The 23,466-nt window shown below is 39.6% G+C and overlaps 1 protein-coding gene across 6 annotated transcripts in view; it reads right to left on the bottom strand.

Annotated features, from left to right (window-relative positions):
• dmxl1 (Dmx like 1) overlaps nt 1–23,466 on the bottom strand; it is a 63,021-nt gene that overhangs the window by 19,841 nt on the left and 19,714 nt on the right. For 5 of the 6 annotated variants that reach the window (XM_026188739.1, XM_026188745.1, XM_026188741.1 and 2 more), the window contains exons 19-34: nt 21,538–22,802; nt 19,622–19,877; nt 16,386–16,519; nt 15,361–15,547; nt 15,159–15,269; nt 14,739–14,908; nt 13,974–14,071; nt 13,658–13,823; nt 12,452–12,580; nt 12,188–12,326; nt 7,906–8,657; nt 7,501–7,599; nt 7,007–7,192; nt 5,343–5,534; nt 3,513–3,589; nt 1,160–1,281 (exon numbers count right to left, since the gene is read on the bottom strand). In XM_026188739.1, coding sequence (XP_026044524.1) covers nt 1,160–1,281; nt 3,513–3,589; nt 5,343–5,534; nt 7,007–7,192; nt 7,501–7,599; nt 7,906–8,657; nt 12,188–12,326; nt 12,452–12,580; nt 13,658–13,823; nt 13,974–14,071; nt 14,739–14,908; nt 15,159–15,269; nt 15,361–15,547; nt 16,386–16,519; nt 19,622–19,877; nt 21,538–22,802 — 4,083 coding nt within the window. The remainder of the gene's footprint in view (nt 1–1,159; nt 1,282–3,512; nt 3,590–5,342; nt 5,535–7,006; nt 7,193–7,500; nt 7,600–7,905; nt 8,658–12,187; nt 12,327–12,451; nt 12,581–13,657; nt 13,824–13,973; nt 14,072–14,738; nt 14,909–15,158; nt 15,270–15,360; nt 15,548–16,385; nt 16,520–19,621; nt 19,878–21,537; nt 22,803–23,466) is intronic. The other variant, XM_026188744.1, reaches the window with a different exon arrangement.

The following is a 23,466-nucleotide window of genomic DNA, read 5'->3' as shown; positions in this document are numbered from 1 at the left end:
GCAAAGTGGAAGCGTTTAGGAACCACAGCAACTCTGCCAGTGCAGACCATGTAAAGCTACAGAGCGAGGCTGCTGAGTGCTGAGGTGTATTATGTGTGAAAGCTGCCAACGCTCTGCTGGTTCCAAATCTCCTCCTCCATTAACATCAGAACAAAAACTGGGAGCTTCATGGCATGGGTTTTGATGGCTGAACAGCTCCTGCAGATGTAGTGTGTGTGTGTGTGTGTGTGTGTGTGTGTGTGTGTGTGTGTGTGTGTGAGTTAGTGCATTTACCTTATCTGCAATACAGCTTAAGAAAAAGACGTCAAAAAATGATCCTAGTAGTTTAACCCAAAATCCTTACTCTTTGATCGGTTTAAATATTACAGTGCATAACAATTCAGTGCACTTCAGTAAATCGAGCCATTTTAACAAAAGGAACATTGACTCTATGTCTGCCCGTGACATAAGGAAATAAATACAGCGTATCATAGCATAGCCCACAACTTAAATATTGCCTTGTGTCTTATGTCTTCTCATGATATTCATATAAGGCAATATTTATGTTGTGTGCCATGCATGGTCACATTATTAATAGTGTTCATAATTAAGAGTTCATAGAGAAGTTTAGAAAAAGTTTTTATCTTACTAATTTAGAAACTTGTGCAGTAGGAAACACCACAATCCCATCAAATCCCCTATGTATGGAAGACCCGTGATATTAAGACATTTATGCAATGCTTCGTTCTTGAGTTTTCAGGCTCACAGTCGGTGTTCTTAGTCCATTAGCTAATTAATTTGCACAGATTTGTAGCTTAAAAGCAGTTTCATTATCGAAATTAATTAATTAATTAAAAAAATCTCAGTCTTTCCTCATTTAAAAGCAAATTAATGCAGGAAAGTACTTGAAAATCTAATCAGATCAACTAATCTGTACTTTATACCTGTGGCGAAGGTAGCTAAAGTGAATTATTCAGACAAAAGCATTAAAACATAACCATGTGTGTAACATATGACATGTTGGTGGGACGCAGAAATAAAACAGCATACCGATAACAAGATTTATTGCAGCGTGTCACAAACAGGAAGGGTGAGCTGGTAAAGACTTGTTTACTGTTCTTGTTTACTGAAAACAACCAAAATATGCTTCGGTGTGAAAAGTTTGTTTTGATTGATTTACCTGGCCACTGTGCAGGAGAAGTGTTGGGCTGAACAGACTCATCCATGCTTATAGTTTTGAGAGGCTGCTTCTGAGACAGCAAAACACTCTGGTACACAGTCCCAGTGAAATGGTTCACGTGGCTGTGGGAGAAACAGAAACAAGAAATCGACCCCGCAAAGTATGAGGTTGCGAAGCCAAACATTTATATTAAACATGAAAAGCTGTACAGAAAAGTGAGGAAAGGAAGGGGTAGGTGGTGTAAATATATAATGCTAAAATGTTTTACTCTGTTCCCAATTCTAGTATGTTGTTTCTAAGAGACACCACTTTTGAGCTCTGTTCTGTCAGGACATGAAATACTAATGGGCTGCATCTCAGGTTAGCTGCCTATATATGCTGTTTGGTGATAGAGAAGAAACGCTACGTAATAAAGAAAACATCAGTGCCCGAGTTCTCACATCAAGTGGCTTTCGAACATACAAAAATCCTTGGACGGTTAGAGAGGAAATCTTTATAGAGAATATGGAATGCTCAAGTCACCAGGGAGTCTATTAAGTTTCTAACATCCAATAAGTCCCCCTTTAAGCTCCTACAAAAAAACCCAATTGCCTCCACTTCAAACAGAATTCAAAAGTCAAAGGGAACGTCATTCAGAAGGAGCGGCAAGTCACAACTCTGAAGACATCTTTTCACAACAAACTTTATTCATAAAGCCACACATGCTGCAACTGTGCAGGTATTGTAACCTCACGTATGTTTAGGCTTCATTTTGATACACCTCTTGGCTGATTTCCTAACCAAATTAGACTGAAGATAACAAAATCACTGGTAGGAAGGAAAAGAATTAAAACCCTGTCAACCTTGCAACACTCAACCCCCGCAACCTACATCCTCAAAATACCTTTTGAAAAATTCACACACTTGCTCAGATGCTCAAGAGGAAAAAGCGCTTCATCAAACCTCTGCAGCGGCACAACGGGAGATTTTTATATTATAATTACCATAACAAAGATAGTGTTAAATTAGAAATTGCCTTGCAAATTTAGTTACACTATTTAACTCAGAACAGCATGGGATAGATGGCTGTGTGTGTGTGTGTGTGTGTGTGTGTACACGTTTAAAGTATTTAGTGAGAAAGATGCCAAACCATGTGCTCATTTAATCACATCACTTAGAGTCGTGTTAACTTTGAAATAGTGAGGTCGGACAGCTTGCTCTGAAAGAATAATGAAAGTTTGCTCTCAGTTTAAAAATGAATCTTCATCTTTTCTGATACATGACACACGAGCAAGTCTCTCTGCAGTCACGGCACTGTGACTCAGGTCCCAGTCTGGTGAAGCACTAGTTAATAAAATTTGCTACATTATTTTAAAAAGAAAAAAAGAAAAAAAGGAACTCACATAGCAACAGGGCTGTAAGCCAAATGGGTCATTAAAAAAATGTTATAAATAAAAACACACTCATCCATTCTAAGCTTAAATCCTTCTGGGTTGTTGTCAGAGTGATTGGGAGTTATGGTAGATAAGAGTCTTAAATAAACAATGTTCCTCCCATCTGTCAAAACCAAGAATCTAATTAAGTATTTACAATAAGAATGACAAACAGCAGCCCTGCAGCTTTTATAATTCATTCTCAACATGATCAAAACAGACAACTGTCATACTTCTGTGTGGTAAACGTCCAACACATCTTTATTTCACCCCTCCCCCCAAAAAAAAAGTGCAAATCTGAAACAAAGAATATGCTTAGATGATCTTGAACAGCAGTTTCTACATTGCTATTACATGTATAGTGTTTGGCTGTATGACTGCATTACGCTCCCATTATAAAGTATGCTTGGTTACCAGCAGTCAGGTCCTGTCCCCATTATTTCTTATTATTCTGCTCCAATAAGCCTAAAAACACTAACACATATACAGGGTGAACCAGAGGACACAAATGTGCATTATTATTGGCAGCATTTTGGCTTTAATTGAACCACCAGGGACATATAATAACAGTAGTTATGACAGATTAATAATTTGTCTTAATATTCAATGTGAATGTGATGGAAAATGAACAGAAATGTGTAATTAGCTTTGCTTGAATACATAAAGAATTCAAGACTTTTGCTCAGAGATGCAGCCCAGTGGATACCCACAATGAGCTCCAACCCTTTTGGGTCAGGTTATGTAAGAGTTTTTCCAAATTGCCCTGGTGGATTTCAGTTTAGTATAAAGCTACTCATGTACTCATGATACCTTGATGGATAGTATCTGTAACATGACAGGTTAGGGATTAAAAGTCTAAAAAGTATAGTAAAGTGGGTGTATTTAGCAAATGCTCAAGAGCAAATAAATATATGAGGAAATAAAGTTCTTGCAACACTTACCTGTATGTGTGTCCATCACACAAACACTGATATATACAGGCAGACAAGGAGGCTGCCAGTGTGTGCATCACATAGATCTGAAATAAGAAGCAATGAAAAAACAACAACAAAATAAAACATTAATTAGCATGAGAGTTCAATAATTAAGCTACACTTAAAGTTTGGTTTTCAATCAACGCATAGTTCCCAGAAATCTGATCAAGAGCAAATAACAGCTAAAAGACAAGTGACTGACACATTCATCTGTTGAATACAAAAACACATTCCTTTTCATTTCCCAAACACAAATGCTTCATGTGCAAACAGCCTCCTATATGCAGCATAGCAAATATATTCTGACTCAAAATATTGCAAAATGAACCAAAATCTCTCTAGAAACAAGTTTAATGATAAGGCAGCAATCAGCACTCATGGACGGACACACACACACACACACACACACACACACACACACACACACACACACACACACCATCTATTAACATCAATTCTGATTAAAACTGCCTAACATTTGCCTTACTACCCCAGGTTATTCTTATGTTACGTATTGCAAAGTCTCCTGACATTTATAGGTTTATTTACAGCTCAGTCTCATATACTGTATATAAAAGATCAATATACAAGATTTCACAAGACTGCGGTTCTCTGAAAAACTATGTACATTTAGAGGAACTGAGAGGGCAAATAGCAGATAGGTGCAACACTTGATCATTAGCAAGTGTGAGCACCTCTATAAAAGCAGAAGTGTTTGCTGGTCTGGCGCATTCAGGTGTGTGTTAACACAATGCCACATTCTTCCCAGGAGAGGATGTACCAGCAAATTCACCCCAATATCAGACTGTGCAATGCTCAGAGAAATTGTAAAACAAAGAAATCCCAAGAGCTACACCTCAGACCCTACAGGCCTCAGTTAGCATGTTAAATGTTAAAGTTCATGTCAGTGCAATTAGAAAAGGACTGAACAACTATGGCTTGTTTAGAAGGGTTGCCAGCACAAAGCCTTTTCGCTCTAAAAAGAACATGGCAGCATGGCTCAGGTTTGCAAAATTACATCTAAACAAACCACAAGACTTCTGTAACAATGTCCATTAGACAGATGAGACCAAAAGTGGAGATGTCTAGCATAACGCATGGAAACATGTTTGGTAAACCCCCCCCCAAAAAAAACAAAAAGCAAGCACCTCATACCAGGTGATACGTATGACAGTGGATAGGAGGTGAGCTTAGCTTATTTTGCAGCTACAGGATCTCAGTCATTTAGTCTACCATGACCTCTTAAATACCATATTTTTCTAGAGTGCATCTGTCGGACAGCTTAAGCTTCAATCCATACTGGACCATGTCAGAACAGTGACCCCTAACACAGCAGAAAAAGAAAAGAATCAAGGTGTTGCTTTGGCCCAGTCTAGTCTAGACTGACCAGGCTGCCTGAAATGCTGTGGAGGGACCTTAAGAGAGCTATGTATCAACAAATGACCATAAACCCCAAAGAAACAGAAGCAATGTGAGCGAGAAGAGTGTCGTATAGAGGTTTTCACAGGATTCGGTGCAGCCCTACTAATAAACTTCATGGATGCCAAGAAAACTACACAGTTAAAACTGTTGCAAACCTCTACTGTGCACATATGTTGGTGCAAAAACACAAACTGCTCACTACAGTTTTTAATATTATTTGAATGCAACATCTCTCCATCTTTCAACGGTTTGGCACACACATAATCCAAATAAAAAGCATATGTCCACAACAGTATGCAGTATATAAACCTACAGACATAACACAACAAAATCAACTCTTAATTATCTGGATAAGGAGGAAATTAATTGTCTCACCTCGTTGGTAACAACATCTGGATGTGGAGGAGAATCGAGTGCACTGATGGTTTGCAGGATGTCGTGAGTCAGGTTGGTCAAATAGACAAGTGGATTGGCCACCACTGTCTTTACATTGGTTGTACAAGCCATCAAAAGAGGGATGGAGGTGGGCTGTGAAGTCACCGTCACCACAGATTGGATGAAGTCATCCTGGGTACAAATGTCATAGATGAGTGTCAAATCATTATGGTACATCTGTAGATGTCTATCATAGTAAATACAAACCCCCACACCTATACACAAGGACACAAACTAAGGTTACACAACAGTAAACTTAGCAAACTAAGAAAATGTAGATGGATTCTACTTTCTTATTTCTTTCTTTAGGATGAAGAAAGAAAGACACCTCACTAAAAGAACAAGGAACAGAGGGGAGCTGCTTTGAACCTTTGACAGCACAGCCTTTTCTGTAGCTATAATGACAAGATGAGCCAATTCGTGTAAATGTCATACATGATTTCTACATACATTTTGTGTGAATGACAGTTAATGAGCAAAAAAAGAAAGCTTTGGCACTGGAGGGATGTCTGGTTCTTTATGTATCTACCAAATTCCTGAATATGACTCTGTGTGTAAGAATACCACAGACTTATGTTCGTCACTCTTGATGAATCACATTCAGCTGTCACCATCTTAACAGAAGCTCTGCACCCTGACTGAAGTCAAGGCAAAAGCAAAAATGCAAAAATTTCCTTGACACCAAAGTTTAAATTTGACAACCATGGGAGCAGAGCTTGTACAAAATAATCCAATTTTATCTCAAATCATCACTTGTGCTAACATTTAATAGCACTGTTCCCATGTTGGCTCATTGAATTGTTTACCTCCTAAAATTTTACTCTCTAATCGCCAGCCTGAGGCACGACCCTCCCTTAGGAGCTCCAGGAATCAGTACAGCCTGTCGGCCTATTGCTGGCAGTGTGCAGACAGTTGCCTGGGCACAACAACGAGGTGTGTGCATGCGCGTGGTGGTGTGTGCTAACACAAGTTATTCAGATGGCTTCATGTTCCGTCTATCATGCGTACTCTTTGACTCATCTGCCCAGTATCATTCCCTTCAAAGAGAATATGCTTCAGTTAAATTAAGTGGAAACTCTGGGCGGATTATACTGCCCAGAATACTTCACTGTCTGTAGTGAAAAAGACCTGCTTTAAATATGACGCAGTATTCAAGTATTGTAAGACAACAGAGTGGCCATAAAGAGAGCACAGTCATAATTAATTATTCTTGACTTGTTGCTTAAGACTCAATTAATAAGACTATAAATTACTGCAAGAAGCCCCTTTGAAAAACCAAACCAAAACTACAAACTAAGAAACATGGCAGTGTTAGAAAACTTTAAAGCTATCACTTTTGTCACTTTTAAATCCATGAAGACCAACACTAGTAATCAATGAGCAAAAAACTGTTTCATGTTTAATTCTAAACACGCTGATAAACGCAAAATCAAAGAGAAAAGCATGAGAAAATCTTCCTCTGAATCACCTGAATTATAATTATGTTGTAATCAACTAAACATTTCATATCAAATCCCCCCCCCCAAAAAAAACAATATTACTATTGTTCATTCATTCACTGACAAAACAGCTCCAACTGAAAGAAAAGTTGCCATTTTAATTACCTGGTGAGATTCTTGAAGCAGCAGTATGAGCTCCATGCGTACAGAGGCCAGACCTCCTCCGTGTGAGCCGTGCAAGCTGCAGTAACTCAGAAACATCCTCAGTAAGGGCTGGTTACTCTGCAGCCAGTGTCTCCTGCTCCTGTGGCTGTCACCACGGGGGCTCCCAGGCTGGCAAAAACATTCAGACTTCATTAGTTTTATAGACAGTCATTCAGCCTTTCTGTAAATCCACCCACCTGGGTAGGGCACAAACAAAAAGCAGCATGCTTTGAAATGGTATATATTAACGTGGTCTATCAACAATAGAGAAAAAAAAAGTAGTGGGTTTTCTAAAGTAATTTGTAAACACACAGTAGGTGCATTGTGCAAGGGTAAGTATATATAATTGGGTATGCATGTCTGACAAACAGAGATAATATTTCTTCAAAGTACGTCATTAGATATCGTTGCTGTTTTAATTTTAATATAGCAAGCAGCCAGCTATCAACACCCACCTGCTCCTCCTCCACTAACCCAGAAACAGGGACATCACCCTGGACTGACAGTTCTGGCAGGCAACGCTTATAGCTGCAGCAATGCTGGAGAGCCCCCACCTGAGGGGAAAAGAAACAAAAACAAAACAGAATCCGATCTTAAAAATCAATTAATCAACAAGGTGCTCCTCATCCATGAAATGTAACATTTATATGCACACAGACAAGATGCTCAATAATCATAAAGGCAAGAAGGAGATGTGTGGGCATTATGTAAAATACAAAAGTTTTATTGCGTGGCTTCAAGTCTGCAGAAAGACTTGTTATATAACACAAATGAATGAATAAATACATTAAAAAAAAAAAAGAAAAATGAAATTTGACCTCAAAGTTTGCAAAGCTGTTTAAATATGTGTATGTCAGTACCTCTCTTTCTAACCACAGGCAGAGCTGGTAACGTAGCTTTCCTCCATCCAGTTCGTACCCTGTTGACAGTGTCCGGAGCTCATTGGTCATAATCTTCAAGCACGCTGCAAATTTCAGTTGAGTCACCAGGATATCATCAGACGGTTCAATGTAATCATTGCTGTCCTCGCTCTCCTCAACCAGAGATACTGGTTCGTGGAACACACTACCACTGCCACTCTTGCCATTTTTAGTTTCTTCTTCATCCTCATCATTTTCTTCATCATCTTTGTCGCTATCCCATTTCAGCTCTAGGGGCTCATCTGGAACTACCACTGACGGCTGGCTCCAATCGAAACTTAACACTGAATCCGACCGGCTGTTTGATAAGCTGTTGCCATCTGACTCATAGCCATTCAGAGCTGACTGACACCAATCCGGGTCCGATGCTTGTCCGTTCCTACTCCCAACACTGACCTCAGCAGTGTTGCCTGTATCATCCTGGGGTCTAGAATGCTTGCGGACTTTGGGCATCTTGGAGAGGACTTCGAGTGCAAGCATAGGGCACCCTGCATGCAAATGTGCATATGCAGCTGTGAAAAACAGTCTTCTCTCATCCAGGCTGATGGAGTCAGCGCTGCGAACCTCAGCAGTCAGACCAACTTTTGCCTTGTTTGATGAGCCAAAATGCCGGCGAAGGAGGAGTGGGTGAGTACGCAGGTAAGTGTAAAAGTTGAAAACCTCAGGGTTACAAGCCGACACAGAAGAGGTACCTGCCACAGACAGAAAGTTGGACAAAACGGTTTCATCTATTTCTTTGGCGAGTCCTAGCAACAATACCTGCAAAGACAAGCTGTGATATTAGAGGAAAGCAAAATACAACTATACCTGACCTAACTGAATCACTGTCAAAGCTTCAGACAACTTCAGGTATGCACTTATGAGAGAACTAATGACTGACAAAACTACCTTATCTTGTCACTCGAATGCAAATACAAGATGGCACCAGTGTTCACGGCAAGGATTTCTGATCACTTCCCAGTTTTATTTAATACTGTAGCGATGTGAATTTGAACAGTGATGGTCCTGTGTGGCAAACGCGCACTATTAACTCCCAGTCAATCGCTCACGTCACGGATGCTTTCCTTGACTCTCCCCTCTCTGATGCTAACTGTAATGGGGTTTTATCAGCGGATGAGCTTGCTAACCTCTTTTATACTACATGCGCTGACATTCTTAACTCTGTGGCACCTCTGAGGATTAAACGTGCCAAATCCTCACAACCCTGGCTAAATGATACTACTCGCGCCCTTAGGCGTGAATGTCGTCGTGCTGAAAGAAAATGGAGGAAAGACAAACTCCATGTCTCTCTGGACATCCTCCATAATTGTTTATCTAAGTATCAAAAGTCTGTTGAAGCTGCCAAACCTGCCTTTTTGTCTAGCATTATTATGACTAATAGCCACAACCCCCGAGCCTTTTTTAATACTTTTAACTCTGTGATAAACCCTCGCACTACCACTTATAGGGATGCCTCCCCTGCTCTTTGTGATACATTCTTAAAGTATTTCTCTGAAAAAATCTCAGCTCTAAGGGCTTCTCATCCATCTCATTCATCATCAGTTTTAGACCCAGTTCCAGCCTCTGAATGCTTGACTGTCTTTCAACAGTTTGAGCCAGTGTCTTATTCTGCTTTAAAAGATATAATTGATCATCTCAAAATCTCTGGTTCCCCGCATGATATTCTTCCTTCTCATTTCTTTAAGGAAGCTTTACATGTTATTGGTCCTAGTATCTTATCTCTGCTGAATGCATCATTGTCATCAGGTTGTGTACCGTCTGTCTTTAAGCATGCTGTTGTGCAACCTATTATGAAAAAGAAAAATCTTGACCCTAATGGTCTCACTAACTACAGGCCGATCTCTAAACTCCGTTTTATTTCCAAAATATTGGAAAAGGTAGTTCTAAAACAACTTCAGACCTTTTTAGATGCAAATGGTATTAATGAAAAGTTTCAGTCTGGTTTTAAACCTCGCCACAGCACAGAGACAGCCTTACTTAGAGTTTTTAATGATCTTCTTTTAACCGCTGACTCTGGTGATTCTGTGGTTTTAGCTTTACTAGACTTGACTACTGCTTTTGACATGGATAACCACAACAATCTTCTATCAAGATTGGAACATATTGTTGGTCTTAAAGGTACGGTTTTATCCTGGTTTAAATCCTACCTCTCAGAGAGGTCGTTCTCTGTTGCTATGGGGCAACACTCCTCGGCTTCTGCCCCTATTTATTGTGGTGTGCCTCAAGGGTCCGTGCTCGGTCCTGCTCTTTTCTCTTTGTGCATGTTGCCCTTGGGATTAATTTTTAGAAAATACAACATCTCCTTTCACTGTTATGCTGATGATATCCAGATTTATTCACCTTTGAAATCCGATGTGTCTGCTTCTTTGCAACCTCTGTTCAACTGTTTGCATGAAGTTAAAATATGGGTATCGCATAATTTTCTTACATTGAACGAGAATAAGACCGAAATCATAGTCTCTGCTAGACCAGTTAGCTGATTCCCTAGGCCCTCTCGCTAGCCATCTCTCGCTCACTGTAAGAAACCTTGGAGTGTTTCTGGATGGCTCTTTTAAACTTGAGAAACAGGTCTCCACTGTGGTAAAAAACAGCTTTTCCCAATTGCGTCAGATATCTAAAGCAAAGCCGTTCCTTCCTTTAAAGGACCTTGAAAAGCTTGCCCACGCATTTATCATATCCAGATTGGACTACTGTAACTCCCTTTACTTGGGCCTCCAACACTCTTCTCTTTACCAGCTTCAGTTAATTCAAAATGCAGCTGTGTGTCTTTTAACAGGTACGAGAATCTATGAACGCATAACTCCAATTTTAGCCAAATTACATTGGCTCCCTTTTAAATATCGCATAGATTTTAAAATTCTTTTGTTCACTTTTAAAATTCTGAATAATTTAGCGCCCAGCTATCTTTCTGAACTACTCGACTTATACAATCCCAGCAGAGCACTTAAGATCGTCCAATCACATGGTCCTAGCACAACCTAGGACTCGACTGAAGTCGAGAGGTGACCAGGCCTTTGCAACCGTGGCACCTAAACTCTGGAATAACCTCCCTGTTCATATTCGTACTGCCGAGTCTATCCAGTCTTTTAAATCACGTCTTAAAACTTTTTACTTTGGCTTTTGATTCTAACTAGTTGGCTGTTCTAGCTTGTTGTGTTGTTACCTATTGTTTGTTGTCCTGTTTTATTGTTTGTTTTAATTGTCTCGTGCTTTTACTGACTGTGAAGCACTATGGTCAACATTGTTGTTTTAATATGTGCTATATAAATAAATTTTGATTTGATGTAGATGGAAGCTCAAAAACTGACAGTTAAATTAGAGGTGAAGCATCATGTTCACTCATTTTCATTGAGGTATAAAAATGTCAGAGTACCTGGCAGCAGAAATGTCTACAGAGTTAAAGAACCGTTTTGCAGTTTTTATAAGCTGTGTTACCTTTGCTAGAACCATACTAAGCATGCTCTGAGAAGCATCATTTACCAACCACATGTCACAGCATTTTAATGTGGGACTGGTTGGGCCCTTAAGTCAAAGTGAGGTTCACTTTAAGTTCATTTCTTCATCCATTCATAATTCATGCTGGTTATAATTTCTTTTAATAAATTGAGCTCTGTGGTCAGAAGGTTCCTTGTGCAATTTCAGCTCACTTAACGAACCAAAAATAGTTGCAAGGTTGTGAATGAGGACTTAACCTTCGTGTGTATTACAATCTGCAGCACTTTCAGTCTACCTCGTGTTATTATCTGACAACCTATATTGGACAGCCCTTTGATATTCTGACAACAAAGGCTATATCAAACAGAAATTTACAAAGGAATCTTTTGACAGGCAGATTCTGGCTGAATTACATTTTTCCATTCATAAATAAAATGGCCCTTGAAACAACTGTTCTATATTTTAAAGGAGTGGTAAGATAAAAATCAGAAAACTGGATTGGATTCCTATATTATACTTAAATTTATCTGAGAAACTCCATTTAGAAAAGCTAAAGTTCACTGTAGACAGCTATTAAAACAAATGTGGTCAGAAATGATGGTATGTGTATGAACCTAAATTTTCACTATGCCCTATTTTCTTGATTTCTTAATTAGCTTAAAAAAAGAAAAAGATTGTAGTAATGTGAATCAGACAGTGAAACCAAGTGTAACAGATCTATTGTTACAAATATATTTTTTTATGGAATTTTTCTAGTTAAAGAACATAAAGAGCACAGCAGACCTACCAGTGTCATATCGGTTCTCAGCAGACCCAGATCTGGCAATGTTAGCTTTTTGTTCAAGTAGAGTATCCAAGGCTTTGCTGTAGTCCTCCAGGACCCAGTAAGCCATGCTCCGCAGAAATGGGTCTTGGTGTGCCGGAATCTGAAATTCATGAACTAATTACAATGGCTCATCTTGCGTTTTTTCATGTTATGGATTCAAACATTTGGTATTTTGCTCAAATTATACACTTAAAACTGAAAAAACAACTTTTGGTGTCTGCACACCTGTTTGTCTTGTCCTAAAACATGTCTCTGGAGGATCTTTTTGTAGGTGGATGCCGTCTCAAACTCAAACTCATACAACCTTGAGATCACCAACGCTAGCTGGAGGTCCTGCATTTTCTCTATACACACCTAGAGGACGACAAAGAAGCCAGGTATTTTTTAGCAGTGGATTCTGTTACTGGCAAGACTGAGTGAGGTAGAGCAGATAAATAATACATATGACTTGGTATGTGTTGATCATCTGAAACTGTTGTTTACCTGTCAAAATGGAAAGGAAAGGGCCAAAAATGCAAACAACAAAAGCCTGTACTCACAGCAAAAACTGAGTGACTAGTTGTTGTGGTTGCTCCCAACTGGGAAGGTGTGAGGTGCATATCAATGAGACTACCTCCCAGTCAGACAGACTTGAGCAAAGTCAATGATAGCCCTTTGCCTGAGTGGTGCTTATTTCCATAAAATGCTTAAAGGGCTTTCAGTTACTCATGCAGATGAAATAATGTGACCCACTGCTTCAGGGACTCACTAAACAGAAATAACCTTGACAAATTAAAGGTTAAACAATCGACATGACCAGGAGCAGCTTTCTGGACATTTCTGTGGCTCGCACTGATTGACGCCAAGCTTTCAAACCACTATTCACAACAAACACATGTTTTCACATTAACTAACCAGCACTCTCCAAATATAATGTAAGAGGCATTAAGTAGAGTCTAAAAAGGGGGTCAGAGATGCTGGTTTATGAATGAGATAACATGCAACTGATAATTCACCCAAAAAGAAGTAGCGACAGCAACACCCAAGAGTCAATTGCCAACATCAAAAATGCTTCAGAGAATTGTGCTAAAAGCTTTTGACAAAGACACCACAGTGGAAATGTATTGAGGTGTTTTAATAATACAAAGAACACCACAGAAATACTGCTGGTGTGCTCTGTTTTTGAGCAATGTGGTTTCTCTGCTTTTGAATAGATCATTAAACATTGCCCTTGACTATGAACTGTTGAGGGAAAAAAAAAACAAAACACAAAAAACCCCCAACGCTTACTAAGTTACAGGCAGTTTGCAAATGAAAAGGAGGAGCACTTGACTTAACTCATACTGCAGTAAGGTTTCTAACTGAGGTTTAGCGAGCTGAGATGCGTCGGAGGTGTTGAAGGGAAAAAAGATGGTTCTTGGAAACACTGTTTTATGTCTGTTTTCCACTTGCCTCCACAGCATCCTTAAGGGAGCCGGCTAGAAGGAAGAAGGCTGCAGAATGCTGGAACCGCTGCTTTCCCAGCAGAGAAAAGGCATTTTTCAGTGCTGCTTTTCTCCACCGGTCTTCGCTGAAGTTGTTGTGGAAAAACTCTGTCATTTTAGCATTCTTCTGAGACCTGGGGAGAATGAGATTAGGGATTGAAAGCAGAAATATTAAATTCACTGGTCTTCAGCGTTCTAACATAGCTAGCCTTGGTTAAATCTAGTAACAAATGTGATAACTGTATGTGTATTTCATATGCAAAAATCACGCCAGTTTCATTTACCTGTACAGTCCCCAAACCACTGCCTTCTTTTTCAGTGCAAGGTAAAATATAGCTGCATCCAGAGGATCATTATTTCTCTGAAAAGAAGCCTTGGCAACCTGACAAAATAGAAGGAAAAGTACATTCAGTCTCTCCCACCGCACACCACACAGCATTATCCACAGAACAAGTTGCAAATTTATGGGTCATTTTAGGGAGTAACTCAGTATGCTGCAGTTTAGAGCAGCCTCAGCACAACTGTACTCCCATATACCTGCGAGTATTTCACTTATAAACTGAACACCCATGAGGAAGCAAACAGGCCTAACATACTATTTGACATCCTTCAGAGCTGTTAAGTGTGCACGCTTAAATTATACGGATGCTTTTTTTTGAAGAAAAAAAAAAGAAAAGGCAATCTAGATAAAAAAAATTAATTGAATCAATTTATTGGTTAATGGTCACTCCGCAAAATACAATCGAAAACCGATGTTACATCGTTCACTGTACGTTGTTCTTTTTTTCATGGGAATAGCCATTAAGATATTACCAAAAAATAGTTTCCCATTTTGTGTTTATGATCTTCAAACTAGTTTCTAATATGTATTACCATGTAGATCCCATAAATCTTTAGTAAGATATTTAAAAAAAAAGCAAACTCTTTAATACGCAGATTTACAACCAACTATAGTCTGAAAATTTCTACTTCAAATAAGTCAATTTACAAAAGTGGCACTGGCTCAGGGATTAGCATTTGGGATCCGACAGCTAACTTGTTCGCCTCACCTTTTCAATGCATCTGCGTAACTTGTTAGTGCTGCGAAGCCACCAGCCAACACCCATTGAGCGCAGCTCAGGCCAGGTTGGCTCTCCCTTTTGCATTGCAGGTAGCATGTTCAGGAGTTCTTCCTCAGCTTCAGAGTGGAAACCCCAGGCATAGTGACATGTTGACAAGCCTGCAAAGAGAGGAAAAGGAAATTATAAATCTCTATTTTTACAAGGGGCGATGACATTACTGTGACAGAACGCAGTAAAAAACAAAAATGTCAATAACTTTTGTTTCTGCCCATTCAGGAATTACAGTGATAACAGGGCTATAAAACTACAAGCAGCAAAGCAGAAGTTCACAAAAGACTCAAAATCAAGACCTCGCATCATTTTTGAAGGACATTTGACATAAAAGAGTTTGAAACAACACCACTGTACCTTGCCGCAGTAGTTGTGCTCTGTGGGCTGGAGGCAGCGAAGTAGAGAGGAAAGTGTGAAGTCTGACAGCTAGCAAGAACTTCAGACCGCACTCATCCAATGTCTCTCCCCCTGGAGGTAAAAAGAATGATAACAGAGCTTATTTACTAAATTTTTACCCATCTGAAAAGTCTGTATTTATGTTATCATTTCCTTGCAGTACCTTTGCTCTTGCCCTGGCTGTCATTGAGGTCTATGCTTGTAGAAGCAATGGTGTCAGCCAGTGCCATGAGAGACATCTGCTCCATACGAGTTAATCCTGGCAAACTGGAGTGGAGGAGATGGCTGGACAGAACCTGGGCGTGTTCTGGACCGAAGTATGTAGGACTGTACTGGGACAGGTCTATAACCTGGAGACAGAAAAGGTGCCAACCTGTTAAATTCACTGTTTGATATTTCCAATTTACAAAAGACAATACAGAATCGGTCAATAATGTTACAAAGCAGAATACAGCATCACTGGATTCAATTTCACAACATAAGCATGATATTCTATGTGTAAACTGACTATATAAGCTTTTTCAAATGCAGTAACCTTTTTTTCAAAAATCTAGAGATTAGTTAATAATGTAGATTTTTAATGCATTAATAAGGCCCATCATGAAGATTCGACTGGCCTGCTTTTTCAGGCAGGAGTAAATTTAAAATAAACCTTGAGATGCATGTCTTGGCTACCAAGAACAGACAGCCTGTTAGGAGCACTGGGACATTTCCTGCCGTAAAAAGGAGCTTTAGCCAGATGTGACACAGCAGGCAGGAATGAGCTGATGGACCTTTCAGAAAGAGTCTTATTCTCACTGCAGTGTCCCTGGTCCAAGGATGTGTGCACCAAAGATGCATATAAATGGGCCAGCATAAACAGGTTAAAAATGTGTTATTTTTATATCGTACTAAAGCAAATTTCTAGAATTAATATGAATACCGCTTGCCAAAAAACAAGTGCTTTCAGGACTGGGTGATAATAAGTCGATTATTGATCTTGCAGCAGTAAATCCTTCTGCATAAAACATCTGAGTCTGCATGTCTAAATGAACCCAGTGTCACAAAGTTTTCACAACAGCACAGAAAATCAGTTTTCTTAGAAAATTAACAGTCATGTCATTTGCATGCACTGAATGGTAGGGAGAGAGTCCCAGTTTGGATTAATGCTTTCTGTAATCTATACAATGGAATACCGAAAGAGCTCACCTTATTTCCTGTTTTCTCTTGATCACTGTCCAGGGGGTCCAGATCCATCACGTTGGGTGTGTGAAAGAGCTCATCATAAGCATCGGTGTGGCTGGAACCATGCCCACTATCTCCACTCACACTGCCCACTTTATCTGTAAGGAAGTGTAGGACAGAGTTAAATAACATGAGACAAGTATTTCACAAGAGGCCTGAAGAAAAGTATCCTCCTGCTGGGAAGATGGCAGATTAAAATATCAGAGAGCTTTAAAAAAAAAAACAACAACCCAAAACTGTATACATGCATTTGCTTTCATTCTTTTCACCATGTATCCCCAGACAGATAATGAGGGAAAATCTGAAAGAAGTGTAGTTGTTATTCTCAGTTTCTTCACCTTAAGGCGAGGTGGTTAATAATAGTAACTGGTTTTACAATATAAATACCATTTCTTTGTTCTTGTTTGTGTACCTGCTTTAATGCATATCTGCAGAACATTTTTGATTTCTGACAAATATGCAGGCATACTCTCAAAAAGTCATAAACATTCATTTTCAATTCAGCACTATCAAACTGTCACCACTGGTCTAGCTTTATGTTCAGGGCTGTTATTGCCTCCAGAGGAATAAGCCCTATTCACATGGGATTGGTGTTAACAAGGGACTTTATGTATGACCTTTAAAAATACCCCCCAACATCTACGTTTTATGCTGCATATTCACGTGGCATGAAAAGTCTGTGTTTCACTCAGATTTACTGACGTCTCTCGATACCCCTGGGGACCTAATATTAATATTAATTAGTGCTGTCAAACTTAACACGTTATTAAAGCTGTCATCATGATTAATGCGATAAAAAAAATTTAACGCTATTAATGCATCTGGAGTGCAGAATGACTCAAAATCCCTGAAATATTTCTGTCCACGCATTTCGGGCAGTTTGTCCAAGTAGTTACCTTCACACATGCGCAAATGGGCAGTTGATCTGGGAGTAACGGCCAGCTGAACCAATCACATTGTGCAAAAAGGAATTTTCTTTTCACCGAAGCACTTGCAGCTTAAAATATGACATTGATGCGAAGCATATGTTAGTCGGGGATGCTGCTAGGACTTTGGCTAACACGTCATCCAGCTTCCGACAAACCACTCACGGAGCATCGGGGACTCAGTAAGTCTACCTCACGGTACCGTTCCGTGAGTCGTTTGGTACCGGGCCGCGAGAGTTGAGGCTCGGGTGTGAAATGTATGGTTTTCAGGGTTTTTAGCGTTATTTTTTTATTGTTATCTCGGTTTTCCTGGGTCTTTTCACGTGTGTTGTGGATAAAACTTCTTTTTTTCCCCCGTACCGGTACTAGTTTTATTTTGTTGTATTTATCCGCGACACCTTAAAGGCCGGTCCGTGAAAATATTGTCGGGCATATACCAGTCTGTGGCGCAAAAAAGGGTTGGGGACCGCTGCTTTACATAGCTTTGGTTCCTCGTTTCAAGGACTTTAAGTGCCTCCCCAGGCGTGACAGAGAGAGAGTGTTTACAGAGTTTTTTGTTAACATGAATGTTCAAGATGTTCAATAAACATGTTAAATGCATATATTTTCCCTTTTTTTTCTGAGTCTGTTTGCTCATGCAAAATGAAATGTGATTAACGTAGATTAAAAATGAATGATATTTAATTGTGATTAATCAAAATTAATCTACAGTAACCCTGTGATGAGTCCGATTAAAAATTGTAATTGTTTGAAAGAACATATATATATTATATATTAGTGTATACTTACCTATTAGTATGTAGGTTTTTAAAAAGTTTTAAAAAGAACCTGTGCTAAAACTATTCAAATTCTCTTTGAATTTAAGCACACATTCTTTGTGTTTATTCTCCATTTACTTCATTATATTGCATAAATGTCTGTTACAAGCTTAAATATAAAGTTGAAAAAGCCAGCTAGCCAGGCTATTGATCAAGTAATTGCAATTAATCACGATTAATTAGAGAAAATTGTGAGATTAATTAGTTAATTTTTTTAATCTATTGACAGCACTAATATTAATATTAATAAGCTGCCACATAACTGCCGAGCATGTTAAAAAAAAGGCAACAAGTTCTTTACAAAATGCTGCCAAGCAAGTCATGCTTCTGACTTTTGTTATTCTGATGGATTCAAGCTCGCCTTTTACCTTTCATTTATTTTCATTCAACTGCCAACAGAGCATCCATAATGCTGTTTATAGAAAATATCAAAGAAATCAGTGACATCCTGATTATTAGTGGACTTATACTATCACAGAACATCTTTGTTTGATGAAGTATGTTATGTTATTAGCTGTGGAACATTTACTTTGAATCAGGTCACAGTTGACTTCTGCAATCATTACATAGAGGTCCCAAGATAAACGGTAAATGGACTGGTTCTTTTATAGCACTTTGCTATTCCACTTGAGCACTCAACGAGCTTTATACAACAAGTCTCAAATAATAATATTAGACTTGTGTGAATAAGGCTTCAGTCTTAGTCGTGAAATGCTTTCACCTGCAGAGTGCCAGGTCAACAAAGGAAAACAAAAAGGCAAAAACAGCAGCAAAAAGTAGAAAAACAAAAAAGCCAAGGCTTATGCTTTTGTACCCATGGTGCAGAGTGTTCTTGTTCACCAAGTCTTCTTGTTCTTCTGCTTTCAGTTGCTCCCGGTCCCTTGCATCGTCTTCTATCACACAGCCTTCTACATCTCGTCCTTCATTACATCCATAACCTTCTCTTTTCCTGCTGCCTGGCACACTTCATACACTTTTCTCAGACAGGCATGAACATTTTCACACTTTTCTCTCTTGTTTAAACACCCTCAAAGTTCAAACCTTTGTAGAAAACTAAGTCCAGTATTATAGAATGAAACCAAAGATCAAACCCTGTTTTCAGGCTACCGCACATGCCTTTGACAGTACAAAATGTTTTGTTGATATTGTTGTGTTTGTTGGGGAGAAAACGTACAAACAGTACAGCACTTCAGAGTCACACTGCTAGCGATCAAAGATTTATGTAAATGTGACTGTACAGGAGACACTGCACGGAGGAGACTGAATGACAATGGTCTACAGCCAATCAGGACGGAGAACACAACACGCTGTTAAAAAAAAAAGAAAAAAAGAAAGAAAAAAAAAAAAAGCATGCAAAATTGCACAGAAAAAATCCGAGAAACAGCGAGGCCGCGAAAAGTGACCCGCGTTATAGTGAGGGACCACTATTCTCAAATCACATGCTGTATATACCCACCAGGTTTTGGTGTGTCGTCATCAGCTCCTAGAAGGGCGTAAAGAGGCAGTGGAGGGATGGAGCTTATCTCTGTGTAGTCAGCGGACGAGTTCTCTGCTTTGCTGAACATCTTCTGATCCGTGGCTGTGCTGCCCCCAACACTGATGGTTCGAGACCGCACACGTTTTTCGGGACTGGTGGAACTGTCTTGAAGTGTTATGATTTCTCCAGCAATGCATTTCACGAGATGGGAGAGGATAGCTTTGGCACGGTGAACCTGAAGACAGATGAACAATATCAACATAATAAATCAGAATACATTTCAGATTTTGTTCAGCAACCACAACAAAAGCAGTTTTTGGAAATTTTCATGGCTTTTAATTGTATCGGTCCACCTTACTACTGCTTAAGCTATTGTGGAAATCAGACAACTATTATTAAAAGTTTTTTTTTAATAAAATATTAAACAGCCCATAAATAATGCTTCTTTGGTGCTTCAAACATATTGTAGCGATACCAAATAGCAGACTTTGGCATGTACTGATTATACAGTTTACTCAGCACTTAGTTCTGTCAGGAAATCTCAAGAAACTACACTGGAAGCTCCATTAGCTGAAGCAACACGCAGGTAACTGGAAGCCAGCTACTTAATACTTCAATCCAATTTAGTCAAACACATCATCGACAAATGCATCCTGTGTACCCACGCAGGGGTTAAAGAGGGATCTGAAATGGCATTCAAGGTCCTTCAATTACTGAGTAATTAGATTTGACCGGAAGTTTAATACAAAATGAGCTCAGGTTTCATATCCTGCAGTTCACTGGTCCTTTTAGCTGATGCCACACAGAGCCATTGATTAAGTAACTTACTCAATGGCTCTGATGTAATAGAGATATTGGATGAGAAATTTGATCTGTACACGACAAGTTATCTGGATATTCCACACACTAAAATCTTTTTGAGTTTTTACAAATGAAAAGACAATAAACAATTAAAAACAATTTAAGGTTTACACTGGACAGTGAGTGGGTAGTTTACTCTGTTGTGGTTTAGTTTATAGTGACTGACTATGTTGAACAGGTGCAGTGTGGACTGTGTAATCCTTTAGGTCCCAGGTAGCAACAGAGACAGTGAGAAAGATACACTAATCAATTCTCAACTGAAATTAATGACATAATTTTATAAGAGCAGAGTTAATGGTAGAAGTACAACGAACCTATAGCATCAACTAAAGTAAATTTGGCAAGATTATATTGTCCTAATGTTATTTTATTAAAGAAAAATAAAATCAATCTAACTTCAAACACAAAGATGGACTAAAGAACATATACAAGTTTACTACATTATTTTTAGTTGGAAAACAGTGTCATGGGGGGGGGGGGGGGGGGAGGAAGGAATAAATAAATACTAATATGAATGGGGGGGGGGGAGAGTATCAAGAGTAAAGAGGATAGAGAGAGAAATAGACAGAATGTAATCTTGAAGACCGAAAGAAAACAGGAAATGAGAGACGGGGAGCAGGATATTGAAAGCAGAGACACACAGAAAAGGAAGCTGGAAGAAAGAACACAGGGGACAAAGGAAAAAAGAGAGCACACAAGCAAAAACATCTGACAATACACAAATAGATCAGACACATACACACGCAGGTCCAAGTATTTAGACAATGACATTTTTTTGTAGTTTCTTGCCACCACCGTGGATTTCAAATCAAAGAATCAAGATGTGACTGAAGAGCAGACTTTCAGCTCGAATTCAAGTATTACAATATACAAAAGTAATACAGTAACTGTTCAGGAATTAGAGCCATTTTTACACACAATCCCTCCCATTTTAGAAGCTCAAAAGTAATTGGAGACTAGACTTACACTTAAAAAAAGCCTATTACTGCTAAAGACTGAGTACAAAAAGTAATTGAGTAATTTATTTAACTTACCTTCCCTAGGTCCATAAGCTCTAGCAACTGTACAGGGTGGTATTGGGGTAGAGTTGGAAAAAGTTGGTGAGCTGCTTCAAAAAGACCAGAATCTTCCATTTCTACAGGTAAGTCATAAGCGGTTTTCTTCCCACTGAGCTTCTGAGCCAGACTCGTCATTGATCGTGTCAGGGTCTTTTTGGGAAGAGAAAGTGAAGAAGTGGGGGCCCCAGGGCTGAGACCCTCCTCCTGGCACTGTCTGACAGCTGAGACTATGGAGGAAACACTGCTGCTGATGTCTTTGTCCTGGGCAACTGTGACAGTCGGTTTGGGTGGTGCTGGAGGCTGCCACTGAGAGTACACGTGCATTTCACACTCCATGCCAACTACCAAGATTCCATCTCGTACCCAGGACAGGGAGACTGGGATAGGTGGTGAGCCTTCGACAGAGGAGAACAGACTGACCGATCGAAGCAGAACCAGGCGAGACAAGCTTTGGTCTCTATTAGCATCAGAAGACACTCCCAGATCTGGAGGCTTTCCAGACAGACGACCATATATATATATCTTTGTCCCAATGCCAACAGTCAGAATGTGTGATCCATCCTCCTGGGAAACCCAGTCCAAGTGAACCAGACTCTTACCAGTAGAACCAAGACAGTTCTCGTTTTGTATGGATAAATCCATGTTACTTGGAATGCTGGCACTTGCAGTGGTACTACTACTTAAAGGATAGCTGGACATAGGGTCTGTATTGTCCAATACTATGGTCTGCTCCAGAATCCACTGCGAACCACCAGTGGACTCGCACTGAAAGATGCCAATGTGGACCAGCGGCTCTCGAGTGCTTGCATTAGGGCTGTGAATGGGTTTTGGGCTATGCGGCACATTAAGGGTCGGGGTCAGGTGGGTGTTGGTGGTGCTGTAGTTTACAAATGGGGAAGATGCAGAGGCTGGGGGAGAAGTCAGAGGTCCATGAGCATTCAGATGAGGAGATAGGTTCAGAGGTGTGCTAGGCATCTGCTTGTAGGCAACTGCAAACCGTCCAGCGTGACAGCAGCTGACCTCAATGGGCCGGCCTGGCACACTTACTGCACTGCTGCTGGGAAGTTTTTCCTCCACCAGGAGAGGCCATTCCTCCCACTGGTACACCAAGTTGTCCACAGTGGGGGGTTCTGTTGTCATGACATTACACCTCCAGAAGCGCACCTTACCATCAGAACAGAAAGTAGCAAGGAGATAAGGCACGTGGCCGGCTGGAAGAGAACATGACGCACTCAGGTGACCTGAGAAGAAAAGTAATGCACCATTAGCAAAGAAAGATTTGATCTATAATATCATTAGAGTTAAATTTCTGTGATTTATTCAATTTTGAAAACATTTGGCAGATATATTAAAAAAAAAATACAATGTAAACGAAACAAAAGATTGCCTTCGTCTATTCTTATGTTTCATTCCAATAATGTTAGCAGCAGCTTTTTACTCAGGCCTCTTTCAGCCATACACGCTTTTCTTAATCTACAAGTCGGCTTCCTGTCTCACTGTGCACCCTGCTCATTTTTATCTTAACAGTGTTGCCACAATCTTACCAACTTTGACCTAAAAACCTTGACCTAAAAAACATTTATGCACCATGTTCAACACAGAACAAGCCTGAATGCATTCTTTCATATTAAGGTGCAAGTACACACTAAATTATAACTCAGTTCACAAAAATACACCACTGCCTTAGTAAACAACCTAAAGAAAAATAAAGAGAAAAATAAAATCCAATACACTTTTTGCACAAAGCACCCTCTTTTAGACTGTCTTAGGTTCTCACTGTATCCAAACTAATCTTATAGAAGCATTAAACCACTTCATTTGTGAAAAGAAAATAAGTGTACATTATAAATTGATTTAAGTGCAGGAGAAAGCAAAGTCACAATCAGGTATTTCGACACTCTAGCA

The sequence above is a fragment of the Astatotilapia calliptera genome, chromosome 12, assembly GCF_900246225.1.
Source record: "Astatotilapia calliptera chromosome 12, fAstCal1.2, whole genome shotgun sequence".
NCBI classification, from domain to species: Eukaryota; Metazoa; Chordata; class Actinopteri; order Cichliformes; family Cichlidae; genus Astatotilapia; species Astatotilapia calliptera.
Note: the sequence above shows the minus strand (reverse complement) of the source record. Positions and strands in the feature narration are given on the sequence as shown.